The sequence below is a fragment of the Camellia sinensis genome, chromosome 3 (assembly GCF_055761805.1).
Source record: "Camellia sinensis isolate YWXY chromosome 3, ASM5576180v1, whole genome shotgun sequence".
Taxonomy (NCBI): Eukaryota; Viridiplantae; Streptophyta; class Magnoliopsida; order Ericales; family Theaceae; genus Camellia; species Camellia sinensis.
In genome coordinates, this window is record NC_138963.1 from 107,710,933 (window position 1) to 107,723,047 (window position 12,115).

Sequence of the window (12,115 nt, forward strand, 5' to 3'; positions counted from 1 at the left end):
TAAAAGTGTTAGAAGTTAAATTTGATTAATTGTCAAAAAGGTAATGATACTTCAACATCCAATAATATTTAAAAACATGTTTTTATTAAGAATTTTAGTACATGTATTGCTTATTTTGTTAATATATTTCTCTTTTTCGAATGATCTACTCTAATCTTCCCCTATATTCCTCCATATATATGGTAATTGTGTTTTTGTCATGATCAATATACCGGCATTATATTTTTATATGTATATTTTCATATCGAGTTATAGGTTCTGAAAAAAATAAAAATTTACATAATTTAAGTGAACTTTAATTTGGCATTTCAAAATGACTGCCATATAATATTTTCAATGCAATATGAAAGGAATGTTGAAGATATTTCCAATTTACAATTGGAAAAAAGTACTCCAATAATCTATTATTATGACACTTTTTAATTTAATTTTATTGTATTTTGTATCATTTCACCTAAATATTTTCTTTCATTTAATGTTGTAAAACCTCTGTCTTTGCGAATTTACTTCAAAACTCAATAATAACTCAGACTCAATTTTCTCTAAGATTTCGTTCAAAATATGTAAATTTGTATTTATTGAATAAAAGAAAAACATATTTTCATGAGATTTGATATCTAATTTATGGTCATTTATGAGAGATTTATTTATATTGAATCTTATTTCTTATTTGGCTGTTAATTATGAATCTAGAAGTTTACTTAAGAAAATATTTATATGGGATTTGACTCCCTAAATTACAATTGACAAATTATATTTAAGAAAATATTTATATAAAATCCTTCTAAAGGAGTTTTTTTTTTTTTTTTTTTTTTTTTAAAGGCTTATATGTATTTATTAGTGAAGAATTTTTATTTTCATGAGTTTGAAAGAATGAATAAAAGACGCCAATGATTCCCATATTTAGGCTACTTATTAGTATAGATTTTACTTGAATGGAGAATTATATGAGATTTGACTCCTTCGATTACAATGACTTTTGAATCAAGATCTTTATTTAAGTAATCATGGATTATAATCTAACCATAACAAAAATTATCAAAGAGTCTTAAATGTAAAAGATCAAATCAATTCTTTATATTAAGACATGCATAAAATGGATGAACAAACCAAATCACATAAAAAATTGTGATATTATCAAATGCAATCTAAATTCATTTTTGGAGAAATCATATATACAAATTCTGAAATTGTACAAATAAACTCGTTAGTCACTAGGGACATTGGCGAATAAGTCAAATAAAGTCCAACATTTTCATAAACCAAACATTACAATAATCAAATTAATAAAATTCGTAAAATATTATGAAGATGCATATATAACCCATACATACTTACTTCAAAATTATTTTACAGCCTTCGGTGATGGAGATACCAAATTGATAGAATCCAAGTTGATTGCAAAAAAGAACTGATTCTAGGCTACTTATAAATAGAATTCATCAATCTAAGGCGTTTTATTTGAAAGGCCAGTTAAAAAACTCAGGAACATCTAATCTAAAAACATAAAATTTAAATTAAATTATATAATTAAATTGCATGGACATGTTTCACTATGTGTACGTATATATAATCTAGACATACATATCACACTTACATTGCAAAAGCAAATTGTCAATCACACAAGTTGATTTATAAAGCACCTATGAATCCTTAAATTATAAAATCTTCATGCTACCAAACTCATCGTATCGCAACAAATGTGAATCCGTTGATATTATTCCCTTCAGTCAGTGTCACCATGCTCGACCTCGCTTCATGCAACTGGTTTTCAACAAACATGAATCGATGGTTCTCCAATCCATCTTCCATCAAATCATACTTTGCATACTTCATAGCTTAATGGTGAACTGAGAATTTTTTTTTAATTTTTTTGGTGATGGTAGCATGGTTTGTGCTACATAATTTCTAATGAAGATATTGAAATATATTGTAACTGTAGACTATTATATAGAGAAAAAAATAGTGTGTGACTTGATATGGAAAGAGATACCATAAATCAAGAGATTTTTATATTTTAAATTTTTTTAAAAAGAGTTGATTGGTTAATTATGTTTCCTTTTCATGCATAATTGAATATTTTTTTTCAAAAATTTTTGGATTTTTTTGTAGATAGTTTAGCCAATAGTTGTTTTTTAAATTATTTTAAAAATTAAAAAAATAGAAAATTTGGAATTAGATTTTAATACTCCCACAAAGTTTCTCATTAAAAAACCCCTTTTACTTATATAATATATAGATAAATAGATATTACGATGATATACATATATATATATATATTACATATAATAAATATTTAACCTAGTATGTTAGGCGTCAACTTTTAATAGGTTAAGACTGTCAATCATATAAAGACTAACTCCTTTACCAAATTATTGTGCAGGAATTTGGAGGTGTAAAATATATGTCTCAAGCATCTTTATAATTCTTTATATGATATTTTCTGTCGTTGCATGATTCTGGATCCCCTCTCTTTTCTTACATCCCAAACAAATCGAATCCCACATTATGAATAAAATTGATATAAACTCACTACAAAACAAATTGAATATACATGAATGGGACACAAAACAGAACATAATGAATCTATAAATGATTTCTCCAGCCAAAATGACAACCTTTGGACGCACCACTTCTCTCCTCTTCTTCTTCTTCTTCTTCTTTTTCCTCCAGTTGGTGTTCTCTGAATTGTCTCCAAACCAGACAACCCAATGTTTCCGCAAATAAAACAAAACTGTCGCAAAAGTCTGGTCTTTGGAAGTAAATGGAGTCTCATTCAACTCACCCCCTCCAACACGCCGGCGACCCTCTGCTCTCTCTCTCTAAAACCATTTTCACACTTTCTCTCTCCTCTCTTTCTCAGTTGGGAGTTCCTCTCTGTTCTTTTACCCACCTACATGAAACAAATGGAATATACATATACCTCTCCTACACATATATCTGTATAACTATCATACAAAATAAAAAATCACTTTGTTTGGATTCTCTCTCTCTACAACCCAAAGCCCAAAATGACAAGGTTTGGACACACCACTTCTCTCCTCCTCTTCTTCTTCTTCTTTTTCCTCCAGTTGGTGTTCTCTCAATTATCTCTAAACCAGACAACCACCATGAACCAGCTCTATGGTCTTCTCTCCAACAGCACAGCCCAGTTTGCTCCTCCTTCCCCATGGAATGTCACCAAAGACCCAAATCCATGTTCATGGAAGGGTGTTAAATGCACTTCCGACAATTCTTCCATCACCAGTCTCTCTCTCCCTTTTTTCTCTATCTCTTCCCCCGATTTTCTTGTTTCTCTTTGCCAGATTGATACCTTGGAGGCTGTTGATCTCTCCAACAATCACTTGAGCTCAATCCCAGATGGGTTCATGACTGGTTGTGGAAAGATTACTGGGTTGAAACTGTTGAACATCAGTAGGAACAAATTGTCTGGCCCTTTACCCACTTTTAATGGTTTTGCTAAGTTGGAGTCCTTGGACTTGTCTCACAATTCATTGGTTGGAAGCATTAATTTACAGCTTGATGGGTTGGTTGCTCTCAAAAGTCTGAACCTTGGCTTCAACCAGTTCGATGGCTCTGTTCCTATCAACTTTGGAAAATCCATGGTTTTGGAGGAGCTTGGGCTTTCTGCCAATCACTTTAAAGGTAAATTGCCTGAATCAATTGCGAATTATTCGAAATTGACTTCAATTGATCTTAGTGTAAATAACATTTATGGGTCAATCCCTGATAGATTTGGAGAGCTTCTCAATCTGCAACTTTTGATTCTATCTTCTAATAATTTGAGTGGTGGAATCCCAAAATTCCTTTCAACTATCCAAAACCTATCGCAATTCGCGGCCAACCAGAATTCTTTTTCTGGTGTTATTCCAGTTGGGATTACAAAATATCTCAAGAATTTAGACCTTAGTTATAATAACTTAAATGGGCCAATTCCTGGAGACCTTTTATCCCAATCAAATTTGCAGAGTGTGGATTTATCTAATAATTCATTAAGTGGGTCAATACCTGCAAATATGTCCCCAAACTTGGTGAGGCTGAGATTAGGAAACAATCAATTGAATGGGACAATCCCATCTTCATCTTTGGAAGCCTTCAAACAACACTGACCTATTTGGAGTTGGATAACAATCGTTTGAGTGGACCAATACCTCCAGAATTGAGTTTGTGCAAGAATTTAGCACTGCTGAATCTTGCTAACAACAACCTCACTGGTGGTTTGCCAGTACAGTTGGGTGTTCTGAGCAAACTTCAGGAATTGAAGCTTCAATTCAACAATTTGTTTGGAGAAATCCCAATTCAAATTACCCAATTACAAACATTGCAGAAACTGAATATCAGCTGGAATTCGCTGAACGGTTCAATACCATCATCAATTTCAAGCTTGCAAGCTCTTACCAACTTGGATTTACGAGGCAACAATCTCAGCGGTTCAATACCTGTTTCGATTGGAAACTTGAATTCCCTTATAGAACTCCAACTAGGGAACAACCAACTCAATGGGACAATTCTGTTGATGCCACAGAATTTGCAGATTGCTCTAAATTTAAGCAGCAATCTCTTTGAAGGGCCTATACCTGGAACAATATCAAAATTGATTGGATTGGAAGTGTTGGATCTTTCTAACAACAAATTTTCTGGTCAGATTCCAGATTTTCTGGTTAGAATGGCAAGCTTGACACAATTGGTGCTTTCCAACAATCTGCTCTCTGGTGTGATTCCCAAGTTCCCTTCATTCGTTACACTTGATGTAAGTGGAAACAAGGGTCTCATTAACGCTACCTGTTAATATTATAATAGTAGATAATATATGTAGATATTATATTTAATAGATAATATCTGTAGATAGTTGTTGCATAGTTGTATGCTTTCTTTTCTTTTCCTTTTGCTAGTTGTTGCATAGTTGGTGCTAGCACAGAGATGCTTGCTTTTCCTTTCCTTTTGCTACCTTTCGGTGGCTTCATATCATTCTGTCTTGTAAACCATCTCCTATATAATGGAGGTTTCATTTGATTGCTAAATACATCAAAAACATACAGAGCTAAATTGCTCTCTCAATCTCTCTCAATTTTCTTATATGGTATCAGAGCACAGGTTTTCTGCCTAGCCTCTTCTGCCAACATATTTTTTTTTTTCTACAGATTGCATTTCATCTGTATCCCTTTTTCGTCCATCTCTGAAATACATTTTTCACCACACTAGAGCCTTCGTCTCCTCCGGACGATTCTAACGCCACCAATTTCAGCCCCATCAGACGTTACACGCGCTCTCACGCGCCGCTTCTGTGACCGGCGCGTCGCCTGCCTCCGCCTTCCGCCACACACGCGCTCTACGCGTCCTCCACACTGTCCCGTGCTAACGTGCACCGCGCACTACCTTGCTAACGTGCGCCGCGTGTTTCTGACGTCAGCACACGTCAGCCCTCTCTGCTACCGTGCACTGCCTGCCTGTTTTTGCTAACGTGCGCCGCGCCTTTCTTGCTAACGTGCGCCGCGCCCCTTTGCCTCTCATTTTTGTGCCTCTGTGGTCATATTTTGGGTCGTTTCACTCCTTTTCCCACTAATTTCGGCCTTCTGAATTCATTGGTAACCTCGGTTTTTTCAGATTCTACCGCCATTGTGCTATTTTTCCCTCATGGATCGCCCGGATTCCTCTAATCACCCTATTTCCGTTATTCTTGACGGGACTAATTATGTCCTTTGGGCACAAGCCATGTCTGGCTTCCTCAAAGGCAAGAAACTTTGGCGTATCATTACTGGGGATGTGTGCAAACCAGTCCCAACAACCACGGAATCCGCTGCCATGGACTCCGCTGCCACGGACTCCGCTGCCAAATATATCGACCGACTAGAAGATTGGGATAGTAAAAATTATCAGATCATCACCTGGCTTCGCAATACTTCTATTACATCCATCAGCCTTCAGTTTGGTAGGTTCCAACTTGAGTCTGCTTCCTCTCCAGCCAAGGCCATCTGGGATTTTTTGCAAGAACGCTATCAGACTACCGGTCTTGCTCACCAATATCAGCTTCTGAGTCATCTTCACCGTATGCGCCAAGAAAACACTCAGACCATTAATGATTTCCTCTCCCAAATGTATTATGTTTGGGATCAACTCGCTCTTTCTGAGCCTCCATGGCCTCATACTGAGGATGCTGCCTTGTTTACTACCTACCGTGACCAACAACGCTTGGTTCAGTTTCTCATGGCTCTCACTCCTCGTTTTGAGCCCGTCCGCGCATCTCTCCTACATCGCACTCCTTTACCCACTCTTGAGCAAGCCGTTTCTGAACTCCTGTCCGAGGAAACCAGGTTTGGTACTCTCCATCCACACCCTGTGGACTCTGTTCTTGCTACTCCCCAGATTCGGAGTTCTCCTTCACCACAGCGGTCCACTACCTACAACTATTGTCACAACCGCAATCTTCCATCGACTCATCTTCTGGTTCATTGTCCCGTTCGTCTTTGTCGATTTTGCAACAAGACTGGCCCCGGTCATCTCCAACAAGATTGCTTCCGCAATCCTACCCGTGCCTCTCGCCATGGTCCTTCCACCGGGAATCTTTCCCGCAGCAACTCTCACCGTTCTGGGACTCCATTTAAAAACATGCCTGCTCCACGCACTGCTGCTGCCGCCTCCGAAGATTCACCTTCTTCTGTCCCTGTAGATCCTTCCACTCCGGTCTTCTCTCATACCGATGTTGAAGCCATGTTTCAACATTTTTGGCAGCATTCCGGTACTCCTCCATCTCCTGCTTTGTCTACCACCGCAGGTAACACTTCTTGGTACTTTGACTCCGCTTGTTGTAATCACATGACCTTTGATCCTACTATTTTTACTCCTCTCTCTTCGACTTCTCATGTTCCTTCTATCCATACTGCTGATGGGTCTCTTCTGTCTGTAAGTCATGTTGGGTCTGTTTCCACCTCTCACTTATCTTTATCCCATGTATATCTTATGCCTGCTCTCACTTTAAATCTTATCTCCATTAGTCAATTATGTGAGCATGGTCTAACTGTTACCTTTTCCCATACTGGTTGTTTGGTGCAGGACCCTCGGACCGGGCAAACTCTTGGGATCGGCCGTAAGCAAGGACGTCTCTACGAACTTATCCATCTTCATGTTCCGGATTCCTCTCAAATCACTGCTCCTACCACTGCTACCACTGCTCCTCCTTTATCTCATTTTCAGCTTTGGCACTATCGTTTGGGCCATCTTTCTGTTGGTCGTTTGAAGTCTTTAATTTCTAGTGGTCATTTGGGTACTGTAAGTTCTGATGCTTTCAATTGTGTGTCCTGTCAACTTGCAAAACAACCTGCTTTGTCGTTTAATAAAAGTGATTCTGTTTCTCTTGCGCCCTTTGATCTCATTCATTCTGATATTTGGGGACCCTCTCCTACTCCTACTATGGGAGGCGTACGTTATTTTGTTGTTTTTATAGATGATTTTTCTCGTTTTACATGGTTGTTTCTTATGAAAAATCGCTCTGAACTCAAACAACTTTATTACAATTTTGCTGCAATGGTTAAAACCCAATTTTCTAAAACTATCAAGATTTTTCGCTCCGACAATGCCATGGAATATAAAGATTTTGACTTTCTTTCTTTCCTTAGGAGTCATGGTACTCAACCTCATCGTTCCTGTCCAGGTACGTCCCAACAAAATGGCCGTGCTGAACGAAAACATCGGCATCTACTTGACACTACTCGAGCCCTCCTTCTCTCTTCCTCTTGTCCCGAAACTTTTTGGGGTGAAGCCGCTCTCACTGCTGCTTACACTATCAATTGTATCCCTACACCAGTCATTCATAATCACACTCCATATGAGCGTTTACATGGCACCCGTCCCCCTTACGACACCCTTAGGGTTTTTGGCTCTGCCTGTTTTGTTCTTCTCCAACCTCATGAACGTACCAAACTTGAACCTCGTTCTCGCCTTTGTTGCTTCTTGGGGTATGGTATTGAACATAAAGGGTATCGCTGTTGGGATCCTCTCTCCCAGCGTCTCCGTATCTCTCGTCATGTGGTCTTTTGGGAACACACAATGTTTTCCTCCCTCTCTCAATTCCGTTTATCCGTTCCCTCACCCTCTCTGTGTTTTACTAACCCTTCTGCAGATCTGTTTTCTGATGAGCTTCCTTCACTGCCCATGCCTGACTCTCTTGAGACTGCCTTGCCTACTGGTCTTTCTCAAGCACCTGCCAGCTCTGATGGTCCTGATCTTGCTCCCTCGGACTCCTCACCCCCTGTTGAGTCTCTTCCTGTGGCTCCTCCTCCTCCTGCTCGACCACACCGGGTAATCCAACCTTCTACTCGTCTTCGTGACTTTATTGTTGGTTCTACTGCTTTTTCTACTCATGAACCCACCTCCTATCGGGAGGCTCGCTCTAATCCTCTTTGGCAGCAAGCTATGACTGATGAATTACAGGCTTTAGACAAAACTCACACTTGGGACATTGTTGATCTTCCTCCTGGCAAGACTGCCATTGGCTGTAAATGGGTATACAAAATCAAAACCTGTTCTGATGGCTCTATTGAGCGCTATAAAGCTCGCCTTGTTGCTAAAGGCTTCAATCAAGAATATGATATTGACTATGAGGAGACCTTTGCTCCTGTTGCTCGTCTCACCTCTGTTCGCAGCCTCATTGCAGTTGCTACTACCCGACACTGGGATCTTTATCAAATGGATGTGAAAAATGCCTTTCTTAATGGTGTTCTTCTTGAGGAGGTCTACATGTAACCTCCCCCTGGGTCTACTTATCCACCTCATAAAGTCTACAAACTTCAACGTGCTTTATATGGTCTCAAACAAGCTCCCCGCGCTTGGTTTGCCAAGTTCAGCTCTACTATTCATGACTGTGGTTTCACCTCCAGCTCTTATGATACTGCACTGTTTATCCGTAAAACTGCTCAAGGGACCACCTTGCTTCTTCTTTATGTGGATGATATGATTATCACCGGTGATGATGTCAATGGTATTCTTCATCTTAAACAATTTCTTAGCCATCATTTCGAGATGAAAGACCTTGGTCCTCTCAGCTATTTCTTGGGTCTTGAAATCTTCCATGATTCCACGGGTTCTTTTCTCTCTCAGGCTAAGTACACATCTGATCTTCTCACCCGTGCTGGTCTTACCGATTGCAAGACTGCCTCAACTCCCCTGGAGCCTCAGAGTCGTCTTACCCCTCTTGATGGCACTCTTCTCTCTGATGCTACTCTATATCGTCAGCTGGTTGGCAGTCTTGTCTATCTCACTGTTACTCGTCCTGATATTGCCTATGCCGTCCATATTGTCAGCCAGTTTATGTCGGCTCCTCGTACCACACATTATGCTGCCTTAATTCGTATCATTCGCTATCTCAAAGGCACCATGTTTCATGGTCTTCATTATTCCGCCCGCTCCTCTCTCCAGCTTCGTGCTTTCTCTGATGCTGATTGGGCTGGCGATCCTACTGACCGCCGCTCTACTACTGGGTTTTGCTTTTTTTTGGGTGATTCTCTTATTTCTTGGCGCAGTAAGAAACAATCTCTTACTGCTCGTTCTAGTACCGAAGCCGAATACCGTGCCCTTGCTGATACTACTCAGGAGCTTCTCTGGCTTCGTTGGCTTCTTGCTGACATGGGTGTTACTCCCTCTGGCGCTACTGCCCTCTTTTGTGACAATCACAGTGCTCTTCAAATTGCTCACAATGATGTTTTTCATGATCGCACCAAACACATTGAGATTGACTGTCATTTTATTCGGCAACACGTTACTCATGGTACTGTCCATCTCCATCCGATCTCTTCTGTTGATCAACCTGCTGATATCTTCACCAAAGCTCATTCTCCTGGCCGCTTCATTGACCTTGTCTCCAAACTCAAGTTGGTTGATGTTTGTCCTCCTTGAGTTTGAGGGGGGATGTTAATATTATAATAGTAGATAATATATGTAGATATTATATTTAATAGATAATATCTGTAGATAGTTGTTGCATAGTTGTATGCTTTCTTTTCTTTTCCTTTTGCTAGTTGTTGCATAGTTGGTGCTAGCACAGAGATGCTTGCTTTTCCTTTCCTTTTGCTACCTTTCGGTGGCTTCATATCATTCTGTCTTGTAAACCATCTCCTATATAATGGAGGTTTCATTTGATTGCTAAATACATCAAAAACATACAGAGCTAAATTGCTCTCTCAATCTCTCTCAATTTTCTTATACTACCAATTCAAACTCTCCCTCATTATCTCCGAAAAAAAGGACAGTTGCCGTGGGAATTGTTGTTGCGGTTGCGGTTGCTAGCGTCTTGGCTTTTGCGGCCACGTTTATGGTTTTTGAGCGATTCTTAAAACAATTTTGTAGCGTCAAAGGTCATTGGATAACTGATAATAGCATCTATAAATCAAAGCTTGACTTCACCAAAGCCATGGAGGCAGTGTCCAAACCTGTCAACATGATGCTGAAGAATAAGCTCTGCACCTACTACAGGGCTTTGATGCCTTGTGGGATGAGCTATTGCATCAAAAAGATAAATTGGAGTTGTAAGGCATTCCAATTGCTGAGCCCCGAGAGGTTTGTTCAAGAGTTAACGGTTTTAGGTAAGCTAAGCAATTCAAATATCATGATCCCTCTAGCTTACACTTTAACCAGTCGTAGCGCATATATTGTATATGAAAATCCTCAACATGGAACTCTCTTTGACCTTCTTCACACAAGTTGTGATAATGTTCTGAAATGGGAAGAGCGTTACAGTATAGCTGTCGGAGTTGCTAGAGGTCTGGCTTTCCTACATGGGTGCTCCACATCGACTGGACCCATAATTCTCCTCCATCTTTCAACGAAAAGTATCCTAATGGAATCACTTTCGAAGCCTCTGATTGGAGATTTTGATCTTGGTAAAGTGATCAAGCCTTCGATAACCATGGGGACAATCTCTGCTGTAGCTGGTTCAATTGGGTACATCCCTCCAGGTAATCTGCTCTTTTTTAACTGTCTTTAGTTCAATATGCAGTGAATATTGTTGTTATTGATGAAATTTTGAACTTATTGTGTTGGAAGCCTTTTTGTTACTTGCAGAATATGCATACACAATGAGGGTGACCCCATCTGGGAATGTTTACAGTTTTGGAATCGTGATGCTGGAATTATTAACCGGCAGGCCTGCTATAAGTGAAGGAACTAATTTAGCTGAATTGGCACTGACTCGGACTCAGTCAATCCATCACGACAAGTGGGAAGAAATTCTTGATTATAGACTATTAAGTGATGCATCAAGTGGTGTTTGTGATCAAATGCTTTCGCTTCTTAGAATTGCTTTGGGTTGTATTGCCATCTCACCGGATAAAAGGCCAAATGCAGAAAGCTTGCTTGATATGCTACTTAATGTGGCAACAATTTAGTCTGCAATTAAGGCAATTTAGTAGTATGAAGAACAGAGTTCACCACCATACCCTGTAATCGATTATTCAGTAATAATAATAATAATAATAATGGTTTATTTGGTTTATACATGCTATTCTGTGGCAACATTAGCTAGAAATTCAGCATGGCCTTACTTCAATTTTGGCTTAAGAATTGTTTGGAAATGAGAACATACATTACAATGAACAAAGTTTTGATTGTATAATAAGCTAATAGCATGACTTATACACCTCAGTAGGGCATAGAAACAGAGGAGAGAGAAATAGGCTGGTTTTAAAGAGAGAAGACTGATGGGGTGAGATGATTAAGACTTCATTTACTATTCCCAAAGACTTGGCATAGAAACAGAGGAGAGAGAAATAGGTTGGTTTTACAGAGAGAAGACTGGGTCGGGAGTGTTCTATGGGGTGAGATGATTAAGACTTCATTTACTATTGCCAGAGACTTGACTTACCAATGTTTTATTTTCTTGGTTTTCTTTTTATAAAAAAACTAACTAATGTTTTATTAATCTAAGTGATTCATGATTTGATCAAGATTTAATTATTCTAATTCTCAATCAATTAAAATTCACAATCTAAATCATCAAGCACTTACGAAAGTGATTTAGATTATTCTTTTCGAAAAACAATAAATCGACACAAATGATTTTTACGTAGAAAAATCACAATTGAAGCACCTTCAATTGTGATAAAAAAATTACAGGCGAAACACCACA

General features: G+C 38.9%; 1 protein-coding gene and 1 pseudogene across 2 annotated transcripts; both read left to right on the forward strand.

Annotated features, from left to right (window-relative positions):
• Positions 1–3,011: 3,011 nt before the first annotated feature.
• Positions 3,012–11,484, forward strand: LOC145822719 (uncharacterized; annotated as a pseudogene). The gene is made up of 3 exons (XR_014364396.1): positions 3,012–4,782; positions 10,201–10,946; positions 11,053–11,484. The product of XR_014364396.1 is annotated as an uncharacterized LOC145822719 (transcript).
• On the forward strand, positions 4,875–7,354 carry LOC145822720 (uncharacterized). The gene is made up of 2 exons (XM_082920512.1): positions 4,875–6,772; positions 7,051–7,354. Exons 1-2 carry the CDS (start codon positions 5,635–5,637, stop codon positions 7,086–7,088), a joined length of 1,176 nt encoding a protein of 391 aa, XP_082776638.1. The 5' UTR covers positions 4,875–5,634; the 3' UTR covers positions 7,089–7,354.
• Positions 11,485–12,115: the final 631 nt, after the last annotated feature.